The sequence below is a fragment of the Homalodisca vitripennis genome, chromosome X (genome assembly GCF_021130785.1).
Source record: "Homalodisca vitripennis isolate AUS2020 chromosome X, UT_GWSS_2.1, whole genome shotgun sequence".
NCBI lineage: Eukaryota > Metazoa > Arthropoda > Insecta > Hemiptera > Cicadellidae > Homalodisca > Homalodisca vitripennis.
The window spans coordinates 60,099,007-60,112,366 of record NC_060215.1 but is presented as its reverse complement, the minus strand read 5'-3'; the positions used below and the strand labels follow the sequence as shown (position 1 = coordinate 60,112,366).

Sequence of the window (13,360 nt, the reverse complement as noted above, 5' to 3'; positions counted from 1 at the left end):
AAAATCTGTCTGTTTTATTAAATGTTAAATGACGATGGGACTTTCAACCCAAAATATGTTATGGTAATTCTACAAAAACAAATTTTGCAACTGTTGCTAAGGTAAGCTACCATATACTTGCTTACAAAATAGTCCCACTATTGGTTTAAATACAATAAATCCCATTTCAACCAAACAATTGAATGTGGAGTTATCTGAAAAGTCCACACAGGACTTGTTTGAAACTTCTATGCAACCATTATACAATACCAAAACCTATTTGGTAGGCATCTACAGACATAAGGGTAATCTAAAAGAGTTTCTAGAATGACTACATGGTACTGCCCTATAATATTGATTGAAGGCACAAATATTAACTGTTTAATGCTGAATCGTGGTGAGGTGAAACTAAAGGAAATTCTGAGAATAGACTTTTTCTTCCCAACACATATAATGACAGTGTTGCTTAAATTGAGCGTAATTATTTTTATTTTATTTTATTGACCACAAACATCTAATAAATAAATTGAAAATTTTGGAATCTCAGGAACCTGTCTAAGGTGGTTTAGCAATTACAAGACAGACAGGAAGTGGTTGACAAGACACATACTGGAAAAAAAAATGTCCAAAATTGACGCAGTGGAAGTAGCAAATTAATTAGCCATTACGTTGATACATGCCTCAGAGGAATTGAGCTCACGACTTCATACACAGAGTGAAATTAATATCTGACGTCAGTACTTTAACTACAATTCACTATGTCGTCTTTGAGGCTCATCTTCATTATGAAATTCTGGTATATGGCATCCAGTGCAATTTTTTAGAAACAATTTATATAGACAAAATTTTAGTCGATGGACAGATATAAAACAGTCTCGGTAGAATTTTCTATTAATACTGTGTTTGTTTACATCCATGAAGCTATAACATATGTAGATGGGAAGAATTTTATCGGAGGTAATTGCATAAGCCAATATAACACCCAAAAAGTAGTACACTTTGCTCTACCAGAACAATGTACAGCCTAATCTGAAGAGAAATTATTGTACATAGAGGCAAATATGATAAATATCTGCATACTGATAATCCAACAGACACACACCTAAATAAAAAGCTCAAGAGACAGCTCTAACAGCTCCCTTTTTATTCAATAACATGATAACTTGAAACCATAACTAATTTGAATTGACCATAAATAAATTAATAAAATTGTTAATTACCGTATACATCTTAGCATTGCTTTTGTATACTTTTTATGGCTACTTTATTACACATATAAATGTCAAAAATAATTGATTAAGTGTTAACAATTATATATCCTATTCTATTATTATAATTTATTAGGGTAATGAAACTTTTCAGAAAGGCCGTGGAATCAGGTGGCTGGCACTCAAAGGATTAAAATCTTTTTTAAAGTCAATTCAAGAACTGTAGTAAAAGAATGATAATTTGCAAATAAAAATGTGCACATGTAATAACTATACACCTACTGAGAAAATGAAAGTAACAATACCAAAGATTAAATACAGTACCCAGAGTAGAAATGATTTTTTACCACCAGTGACTGCCAATGAACATAATCAATAAAATAATGAAAGGTTAAATAAAGTAACACTATAGAATAAGACTTTACTTACGTAGATGTGATTGTTCTAAATCTCTCCTGGCCTGCCGTATCCCATATCTGCAGTTTCACCTTTTCTCCATCGACCTCCACTGTGCGGATTTTAAAATCCACTCCTATGGTTGTTATATAATTGCCAGAGAAAGTATTGTCTGCAAATCTTACTAGAAGTGAACTTTTGCCAACGTCTAAAAAATAAAACAAAATAACAAATTAATGAATAAATGAACGCTAACATAAGGATATTAACTATTAATGTTGGAAACATTAAAATAACAATTCTCAAATTTCTCTTCACTTTAAAACAATGATCAGTAACTAAGTGCTGAAAATAATATTTAACTTATTCTTATCATTTAAAAAAGATTTTTCCAAAGATTGCTTAGTTGAAAAAGTATAACTGACGGTAATTCTAAGCAATATATGGGTCAACCTCGATTTTTCTCATATTACAATATAATGTTCCAATAGTCAATTAGAAAAGGAAATGACTAGAATTTCTTGCCGGAAAGCAGTTATAGGGAGCAGGCAACCGCCAGACGGTCATATATTGCTTAGAGTTACCTATTAGTGATCAGGGGCACTGACGTGATCTGGGCTTCAAATTTGGAACTACTCGAGTTAATTTTTTTTCTAAAAGAGCAAGCAGCGCGAAGCGCTGCGCAGCGGGCAGGCATCGTGCGTGATCCTTTTTTTTATTAAAAATTTCTGATAAATTGTTATTACATATTACAATATAATGTAGGTAATGTATGTAAAACAATTTTAAACACATAATTACATGCTGGAAAGCAAAGTAAACCAATATAATCCGCCCAATACAAAATCTCCGTAAAAATCTGGTAAAGGAATCTGTGTCATTCCTTTGGCCTGAATCAATTCAGTATATACGAAGATCACGCACGATGCTTGCCCGCTGCGCAGCGCTTCGCGCTGCTTGCTCTTTTAGAAAAAAAATTAACTCGAGTAGTTCCAAATTTGAAGCCCAGATCACGTCAGTGCCCCTGATCACTAATAGGTAATTCTCGCGGTTGCCTGCTCCCTACAACTGCTTTCCAGCAAGAAATTCTAGTCATTTCCTTTTCTAATTGACTATTGGAACATTATATTGTAATATGAGTTGCCTGCTCCCTATAACTGCTTTCCGGCAAGAAATTCTAGTCATTTCCTTTTCTAATTGACTATTGGAACATTATATTGTAATATGAGAAAAATCGAGGTTGACCCATATATTGCTTAGAATTACCTAACTGACTGTGTAGAAGTTTGTAAATCTATAGACAAGATATATAACATGGTACCTATAAAAATACATACATAACATATATAACTACTCGACTATAAAATTCTTGATTCACATACGTAACCTATATAACTAATTGAGCAGAAAATTCAATACATTGCGTACAACTTAGAACTGCAAATTGGATGTTTTAAGAAAAATTGATATGATAGTACAGAAAATACTCAAGTTAATGTACTATATTACATATTTATTATATTTAGACACAGTTATACATGTTATAATATACAATATTTTAGTTATATTTTAATTTAAGTTTCAATCAAGCTCAGTTGTCCACATTATAATTAGTGTATTGTATTGTATTTTATGCCATGAAATGATTGGCTATAATACAATGACCAGTTCAGTCACAAGATATGGTTTTGCATGCAGTGTTTATCCTGACGTGTCAACTATATCAGACCTGAAAGTGTAAGGATTATAAAGCAGTAAGTGACTAGCTCATATATTAACTACAGTCAAATCAATATAACAAAATTTCTGGGATGTATGCATGGTGGGTGGATGCAGTCGATGCTACACATGTGCTAGCAGATAACTGTCCTTACCCAGAGCATTTGATCCCTCATGTGGATCTCTTTGTTCCAGTAACATTAGCTGTGCTATAATTTACTTTAAAATGTATATTATTTTTTAGTTCTTAGTTTTGTTATCATTTTATATAACATCATTAAATACTTGTAATTTCATAATATTTTAGTCTATATTGTGAGTGTAGTTTTCTTTCAGCACAACGAATATATAAAGTCCATGAAATAATGGGTTTTGTCAGGCTAGGGGGCGTACAACACAAATTTTAAATTATGAAAATGTAGAAGAGGTAAAATTACTGTACATAAATATGATTACTTGGTGGTGGTATATAATACAAATGATGTGGAAAAAAGATGCAAATGAAGGTTTGACTCTTATTTCTGAAAACTGGGACAAAGCTACACGTACAAATATTATTTTAGTAGACTTCTCATACCATCACGTTTTGGCTAGTTGGTCCTGTGTCAATGAAGAAGTTGGAAAGACAAATCAGTGACTTGAAGAACTTGGTGGCAAGCACTCCAATGTCACACTATTGATGTCCAGTAAAGCAGAGAGCTTTCATTTTAATTTGAGGGAAAGAAGTGCTTAGCTCAAATGATAGGCAAAGCCATAACTGCCAAGAAGAATCCTGACCAGTGAATGTACTTAAATGAGCAATGTATCCACCCAGATACTAATGGTGTCTCAGGGAACTGCTTATCTATTAGAAAAAACTGCAGTCCACAAATAGACGCTTACACGAATCTATGAACTCATTCCTCACTCTTTTATCACTTAAATAAAGAGTAAGGCAGACCAACCATCCGCGATATATAGCGGCTTAACTGAGAAAACTACCTTCTTTATCTTAACAAAAACCCCTGTATTTCGACCCCCAAAGAATTCAGAAAAAAATTTCCAACACCCAAAATACCACAAAAAGGCACCTTAGAAGGATTGGGTTCATTTTTGAAAGATTTTTAAATGTAAAGGTAGGTCGAGCCTTACCTCATTTTAAAGGTCTCTAATTCACTGATCTAGTCTGAGTACTCCTAAAAGTGAGGATTACTATGGGTTTTCCAATAAAATAATGAAATACATCATAGATGTAATATTAGAGCCAGTTACATATTTATTTAATAAGATGCTAGAACAAGGAAAATTTCCTGAAGCTTAAAAAATGGTGCCAATTGTTAAAACAGGAGATAGGTCTAACTCCTCAAGCTATAGACCAATCTCGTTAGTTCCAATTCTTAGTAAAATATTCAAGTTATGTATCAAAAAACAAATGTATAGTTTTTATGTTATTAATAACCTTCTTTGTTCTGACCAATTTGGTTACTACGGGTACCACAAGAGTTAATACACAGACCATTCTTGTTTGTTGTAGCAATAAATTATTCTAAATTAATATCTCTTGATTGTAAACTTAGGTCTGTATTCATGCAGATGATACAACCATTTTAAATAACAATAAAAATGTGGAAAATTTGATTTCGGAACAAAATCAGGCCATATCAGAAGCTATTAAATGTTTTAAAGTAAACATATAGGTAGTGAATAACAGTAAAGCAGAAAATTTAATTTTTATTATTCTTGATGGAAATTGGGTAGTCAAAGTCAAAGTCAAAATATCTTTATTTATTTAAATTATGTACATGGGTACAATAAATAGTGTCACTACAACTAAGTTACATAATTGGATGATTATAGTAGATCATGTTGTTGAATAAAATTCTTCAAATGAATAAAATGCTTTTCTAATTAAATAATCTTTTAACATTGATTTAAATTTCTTAATATCTTCAACTCTTGTTATTGTTTTTGGAATTGACTTAAAAAATTTTATTCCTGCATAAGAAGTTTTTTTTTTATAAAATTCTAAATTGTGTCGTGGTATTACTAATTCCTTCTTGTTCCTAGTATTGTAAGTATGGGTTTCACAATGAATTTTAAATTTAGATTGATAGGTCCTAACATACATAACACACATTCTAAAATATAAAGGCTATGCACTGTTAAAATATTTAGTTCAGTGAAATTATTTTTCACTGACTCATCCTTCTTCATTTTCAACATTATTCGTAGTGCTTTTTTTTGCAAAATTAGAATTTTATTTAGGTTTTGGTTTGTGGTTCCTCCATACACTCCTATCCCATATGCAATGTGGGATTGAATATGTGCATGAAAAACCATTTTTAGTACTGACAAAACTGCATAAATAAGAAAGTCTTTTGATAGCATATAACCCAGAATTTATCCGCTTAATTAATTCTAAGCAATATATGGGTCAACCTCGATTTTTCTCATATTACAATATAATGTTCCAATAGTCAATTAGAAAAGGAAATGACTAGAATTTCTTGCCGGAAAGCAGTTATAGGGAGCAGGCAACTCATATTACAATATAATGTTCCAATAGTCAATTAGAAAAGGAAATGACTAGAATTTCTTGCTGGAAAGCAGTTATAGGGAGCAGGCAACCGCGAGAATTACCTATTAGTGATCAGGGGCACTGACGTGATCTGGGCTTCAAATTTGGAACTACTCGAGTTAATTTTTTTCTAAAAGAGCAAGCAGCGCGAAGCGCTGCGCAGCGGGCAAGCATCGTGCGTGATCTTCGTATATACTGAATTGATTCAGGCCAAAGGAATGACACAGATTCCTTTACCAGATTTTTACGGAGATTTTGTATTGGGCGGATTATATTGGTTTACTTTGCTTTCCAGCATGTAATTATGTGTTTAAAACTGTTTTACATACATTACCTACATTATATTGTAATATGTAATAACAATTTATCAGAAATTTTTAATAAAAAAAAGGATCACGCACGATGCCTGCCCGCTGCGCAGCGCTTCGCGCTGCTTGCTCTTTTAGAAAAAAAATTAACTCGAGTTGTTCCAAATTTGAAGCCCAGATCACGTCAGTGCCCCTGATCACTAATAGGTAACTCTAAGCAATATATGACCGTCTGGCAGTTGCCTGCTCCCTATAACTGCTTTCCGGCAAGAAATTCTACTCATTTCCTTTTCTAATTGACTATTGGAACATTATATTGTAATATGAGAAAAATCGAGGTTGACCCATATATTGCTTAGAATTACCGGAAATTGTACTCTAGATAATATGTATATAAAATCTGTTAAAAGTATTTGGAATATGCATGGATATTCATCTAAATTGGGATGTTCATGTAAGTCTCATATGTACAAAATTAGCAAGACTTACACGCCTGATTAGGAAATTATAATATAGAATCAGCAATGAAATGTGAATCACAGCATATTATGCCTTTTTCCATTCCCACGGTATACAGTTGTATTGTACGGTATACAGTTTGGGGAAACAGTAATGGTGCTAAAACTGCTTTCACTTGACAAAAGAAAGTACTCAGAATTATTGCTAATGTTGGCAATAATTTAAGTGTTATTTATTTATTTTTGATTGCTATTTTGCTATTTATTTACATTTTAATTTATGTTGTATATCATGGTTAAGGTATGTTACATTTGTATAACAAATTGCTGCTGACACCATATTTACCGTTTTTAAATAAGAACTGTAGCAATACTTATTTCCTAATTTTATTAAAGTTTAAATTATAACTTATTTTAAATGATGTTATAACTGTGATACCAGTAGGCCATTGTATTTATAGAAAAATTATGCTGTCCATTGCATTGTCATAAATGCTTAAAGGCAATAAATATTTCTTTATCAGTAACATTTTTTTGATTTGTAAGTGTACTTGATTTTGATAGTGTAATTGATTAAGAACATACAGAGGTAACAAAATTACAGGAATGAATATTTGAATAGATGTTTTAATATGTAGTTAAATATAAAAAACACTTCAGCTCAATTCTACTTGATGGCCAATGTTGAATGAAACATTTCACTCAACTCCATCCTAGCTGATGGCCAGAAGGAGGGTGAATTGTTGGGTTCTCAGAGCCTAGTTACATGACACGGTATTACAATATTGATTTAAACACATCATCTATCGGACCTCATAAAAAACAATAATTGATTAGCTATAATCTCCCGGAGTCCTGTTAGATGGTGTGGTGTATCAGTGTTTATAATTAAATGTCTACTACTGATCCTTAAAGTGTCCTCAGGGTTATAAAACAATTGTATTTATATTAACCTCCCCACCCCCTAGTCCACTTACTGGACTTGACGCTGGTAATGTTTAAGTCTCCTACTGAACCCGGTAGTGTAAAGGTAATGAAAGAATTACAGTACTAAAATAATATATTACATTAACAGCTTATACTCCAATAAGAGGTAGTGTAGCGGTCAACTATTATCATGTCTGATATCTCTAACTATTAAATTTACATTGGATGTTGGTGGTATATGAGTAAATCTAATTTAACAGATCAGATTTTAATGTTATTTGGGAATCCTTGTGTATTACATGAGGTGTACAGTAAAAGTTTCAAACAGACAAAGTACAGTATTGCTAATGTGCTTACTAATAATGAGAGTTTTAGCTACCATGAATCCCATATGCTACATATCTATACACTAAAAAATTACAAATAAATATAATATCATGAAACATATAATGTATATGGAGTCAAACCTGATGAGATAGGAATATTGTGTAAATAATGTTTCTTGTATTAGGAAAATAGGCTTATTTATTCAGTTAAGCTGTTCACCTCCCTATTCCCAACAATAAGATTTGGCATCAAAATAATGTGTAGCAAACTTACAATTCAATAATAAATAAAAGATTGCAAAGGATACAAATAATATATCTTGCATTGAATCATTTTTATGAATATAAATTCTAGTCAGGATTCTTCTAAACTCTAACTACAGGCTTAGGCCCAATGCTGAATAACAAACAGCTGACTGCAACTGGATGACCTACAAATTCAAAATAACAGCCTATTCCATATGTTTTATAACAATCTAACTGTACATCTAAATTTCCTCTTCTTGCTTTCTTTATTATGACTGCTATTAAAGCTGTAGGTTAAATACAACTAAATAGACCCTTGTGCAATATCAATTAATTGTTCCATACTATGCCATAATAATAAAAATAGGTTTAATAAACAGTTCTTTAATGTATACAAGCTATATGATACTATTTGAAAAATGGGTTTTTATATTATAATAGGAATTTTACTGACAATTACAAGCAAAATACAAATCTAGTCCATAGCCTAATGGTATGGACACAGCTCTCTAGCTAAGAGGTCTCAGGGAGTTTTCGGAAGTTACAAAATTAAGTAATTTTATCTTGATAAAATAAATAATTCCATAAAACATATGTAACATTAGTTACTAAACAAAATTATATAGTAAAGGGTTTCCACAATTTCATACCAAATTTAATTAAATTGTAGTATCTTGACTGTATGATTCCAAATCTGAAAATGTATCTTTAATTTAAGGTTTACAAGGAAAATTAGATGTTCATTTGTAAAGAAACTATGCCTAGCAATTATAATTCACAGTTCATAAACCAATTTGACCTTCTACATTTTAGGTTAGGTACATCTAGATGAAAAAAAAGCTGTATATATGCTTGATTACTTCAAACTACATATTATAAGTGGTAAAAGAATTATTTAGCTTTTATTAGTATTGAGTTTCAAAAACAATAAACGAAAAAACATTGAAATTATCTGAAACTGTCCTTCACATTCCTTGGCTCCATTAACCAAAAGTTACTTACCACTGTCTCCAATTATCAATAATTTGAATAGATGATCATATTCTCTTGCCATATTGATTTATCACAGCAAATTCGATACACAAAATAACCCAAAATTTTTAAAATACAAATGTACACTGATAACATTCACAGAAGCTTATGAATCATCCCAGATCTTGACATTTTCTCACAGCACGGAAACAAATTTTAAGAGATATCTATTTATCATAAAATTACACTAGCTGTCATTTTAACTAGTACTACGTTTCATAATCAATTCTAATATAGAATCACATTATTAGAAAGTTAAATAACAATTAAATTATTATAAAAAATAATCAACACTACATTATCCAATAACGATTCAACAGCTTACTACTGCAACTGCAACATCAACTTCTCATGCTAACTTTACCTCTCTACACACTTCAATACATAGATCAACTGATTCAGACTTAGAGAACAACTTCTGTCAGTTCGACCATAACGCTGTTGAAAAAAGTGTTCAGTCTATGGTTTTCCTAGCTGATCCGGTATAGATCCGGTTTAGACTCTTAATATAGTATAAGAAAAACTGGTTCAAAATAATATTGGCAAGATCATAAATATAAGCAGATTTCAATTTGAACAAGACTTTAAAGGTATTAAAGAAATGAAAAGGTGATATGAACAAACAGAATGTTTTTTTAATGATGACAAAATAATGATAACTTAAGTATTTTCAGAGTTGGATAATTAATATATTTTAGTTTGAAAATGTGACTTAAAATAGAATTTTGTGTACTGAAACGTTAGCGTATAACTATGAAAGTAAACTAGGAAATCTGTTATTGTCCGATTTGGACGCCCAGGCTCCATGAAGTCTGAATAAAAACTGTCTGAATAGCACCCAAGTATAATATAAATATTGTTATATCTAGCTTAATGTGTCACCTATCGTGGAAAAATGATAATCCGAGCTGAAATAAAATGTTAAGATATGGGATAATTCATAAGCTTCTGTGAATATTGTAGTACTTTCTGATTAAACGGATGACGCCCATTCAGCTCGCACTGTTGTTGTTATGGTTAGGCGAATTTACAATAAATACCGTATTGAAGAATGTGTTTCTTCTTCACTTTAAGGTAGTTACCGTTTTTTATTCGTATTTTAAATGTGGTGTATTGATGTTATTGTAAAATAAATATATCCAAAGAATATAATCATCTACTCAATTTATTTATAATTGGACACAGAGTTATTTTTTTTATTTTTAGTTCGATTGCTTGTCAAGATTACAAACAGCTTAATTTAACATTATACAGTTATTTAAAGTATGCTTATATTTAAGGGATTTGACTTCTTGAAGATGTAGTTCTAATACCTTTTTACGTAAGCTACACAAAGTCTCCAAAGCTCCTTATGATTGCACACACGCAGATTGAAGTAGTTTGGTCCTGAAGTTGGCCTATACAAATTTGCACATACACTAGCGTAACTTTCGTTTTGAGTGACATGAACAATTGATTGGAACGAAAAACACCATTGGTATAGAATAATTAGGAATGGAACTATAAGAGAAAACGAGACAGCAAAATGCTCGTTCACAACAATCACGAATACACAATCATTGAATGCAATAGTTGTGACCCAATAGTCAATTGATTAGAAGCGCCTATATTTTGCTGTACTGCTAGAACTAACCTCTTCCGTGACCTTAGGAGCACCGTTGTATTTTTTTGTTAGGTACTTTGGAGGCAAAGGGATCCTAGTGCCACTTGTACCCCCCTTGCCATCCCACTCGACGCCCGAATCAAAGTAAAACGGCTGATGGAGTTTATAACGTGGCAAATTAAAAAAGGTGTAAACAAGCATCGGTGATAAATAGTGGTCATTCAAGGTTGAGCCGTGCCCGGTGGTGGCAGGAGAGAAGGAGAGCAGCGGACATCAACGAGTAATCAGTCAGTCAAGAATTAGGCAGTGTCCAGTTGTCTTCGCTACGTCCTACCGTTGCCGTGGATGGAAGAGGTTTGTTTGTTAACCACCGAAAGTAAGTCTCAACTCAGTTACTTGTATCATTTTAATCCCCGGTTCAATCCACCGTGACACGTATCTATTCGAGTACTGTAATACATGTACTTTCACTTCCATCCCGCATTGCGTGTGGCAACATCATTCCCCTGGCACAATGAGAGATCAACATTTCTTTGTACTTATTTCGTTCCCCCCTGGTGCATTCATCGTCTCTGATGGTTCCCGGGTCGACCACCATTAGTGTTCACAAACTTTAGTACCCTTACACATATAATTTTCTTTGTTCATTATTATATAACAAAGAAGATATATTCATTCATTAATATATCGTCTATCTTCAGAGTCCTTATTGCGATACTGCTTCCTAGCTCTTAAGTAAAGATAATAAAATCTTATTTAAGATCATGAAATTTGCTAGTTGTGTACCTATTATTCACGGTCAAAACAATTTCACGGTTGCGCAAGGTCTGGAGTATACCATGATTAAAAATCGGAATTGGTCTTACTACCATTATTGGGCCAAAAAGGTGTTAAATTTATTTAAAGAACATATTGAAGTTAGCCTCAGGATTTTCATTATTTTGCCAGAGACAAGTCTAGTCAATGTTCGCTACGTCATCCATACAGAAGGACATCACTTCGTCCTTGATTGATTTTTAAGAAAAGGAGTAATTATTAGACCAAATAAAAGGAAGGGACATACCGAAATGATCAGTTGTGCTGATGGGATGTGGGTGTCTTAGCATGTTAGGGAGTTAATAGCAATAAATATAGAAAGCAATCCTCTTCTATAAGGAATAGTGAATAGAGTACGTTTGTCCCGAAAATGTCAGTAACAAAATAACAAATAGTTGCACGAAGACTTGTCCGAATCTTCAACAGTTGGTAGTTTGACATTTTGTCTCATTCAAAATCACTTATTACCAAAATATTACAGTCAACCCCTTCTAAAACATATTTCATCGGATTAAGTTCCCATTTTACCCTCCTTATTCGTTTTTTATAAGGAAATTTATTTAGACTTGGTTTGGTTTTGTTTTGTTTTACTTATTTTTTATTACACTACAATAAAATTTTGTTCCGTTTTAAATTAAAACTATTTTATGGAGACTCACAGGCTTTTGTACATCGTGTGGGAATAGTTCTCAAAAAATAAAATACGAGCGAAAGCATATTTTACACAATATGTTTTATAGAACCAAATATTGAATTTCATTATATTATTTTAAAACAGCGAATAATGTTTAATGTATCTTTTGTTAATTTTGTTAGAGAATAAATTATTTTAATTTGATTTGTATTGAAAACTAGAATTCATGTAATATTTTTGCTTACATTTATACTTTTACGATATTCAGTAAATCTGTTTAAGGATAACAAACAAAGCATATTACGGTATTGTGTGATTTTTCCAATTTACATTGTTTGTTATGTGTGCATTCATCCTGTTATGGGAAGAATTATTATATACTCCTCAACGTAATACGTAACAATATATTTATTGTTACCTTCAGTGTTGTAATGGTGTATGATTAGTCACACAACTCTGTTATAAATTGGACAGGTTAGTGTGACTTCCAAAGAATAGCCATGTGCTGAACACACTCTGATGGATCTATCTACCAAAAAAACCACATGTGTCAATTTGTAGAAGTTTACGTTTATTTCGTAGCTCGAGATGTAAAGAAAGAAACCCATATGTTTTGTGGATTGCGCAGTTATATTATGCAAAGAGTTAGACCATAATAAATACAAGTTTACTTACTTAATTTCTTACTAGCAACACTTACATGTGTCAATATCCATGTACTTTAAATTTTAGTAACATAATAGTTTTATTAACCAACACTTGCTTCAGTGGCTCTACCTTGTACCGTCGCGTCGTATTTAGTTACCTAGATCAATAATCCAGGGCAATTCATATCTGCATCAGTGATAGCGAAATACTATCGCTACGAGCGGGATCTGAGCGAAGTTATGCAAAGCCGAAGTAGATATCAGTGTTGTCTGACGACACAACACTAGGAAATGACCCACAAATATCTCACTTGTATACATAACATCACCGTTATCATTTGGGACGTCGCGGCGCACCAATAGTTATGTCATCGCAATAAAAATATTAAAACATAAATGTTTTGTAACTGAATCTTTGTGATTATTACTGTATAATATAGAGATCACATTACAAAGAAATTTTAAAGCTATAAGTTGATATACAGTCATAAATGTCTCGGAACT

General features: G+C 32.1%; 1 protein-coding gene across 1 annotated transcript in view; it reads right to left on the bottom strand.

Annotated features, from left to right (window-relative positions):
* The window catches only part of LOC124369053 (ras-related protein Rab-35), a 56,669-nt gene extending 47,117 nt beyond the window's left edge, over nucleotides 1-9,552 (bottom strand). Inside the window, exons 1-2 of the mRNA XM_046826754.1 lie at nucleotides 9,127-9,552; nucleotides 1,617-1,791 (exon numbers count right to left, since the gene is read on the bottom strand). Coding sequence (XP_046682710.1) covers nucleotides 1,617-1,791; nucleotides 9,127-9,178 — 227 coding nt within the window. The 5' untranslated portion in view covers nucleotides 9,179-9,552. The remainder of the gene's footprint in view (nucleotides 1-1,616; nucleotides 1,792-9,126) is intronic.
* Between the last annotated feature and the right edge of the window lie 3,808 nt (nucleotides 9,553-13,360).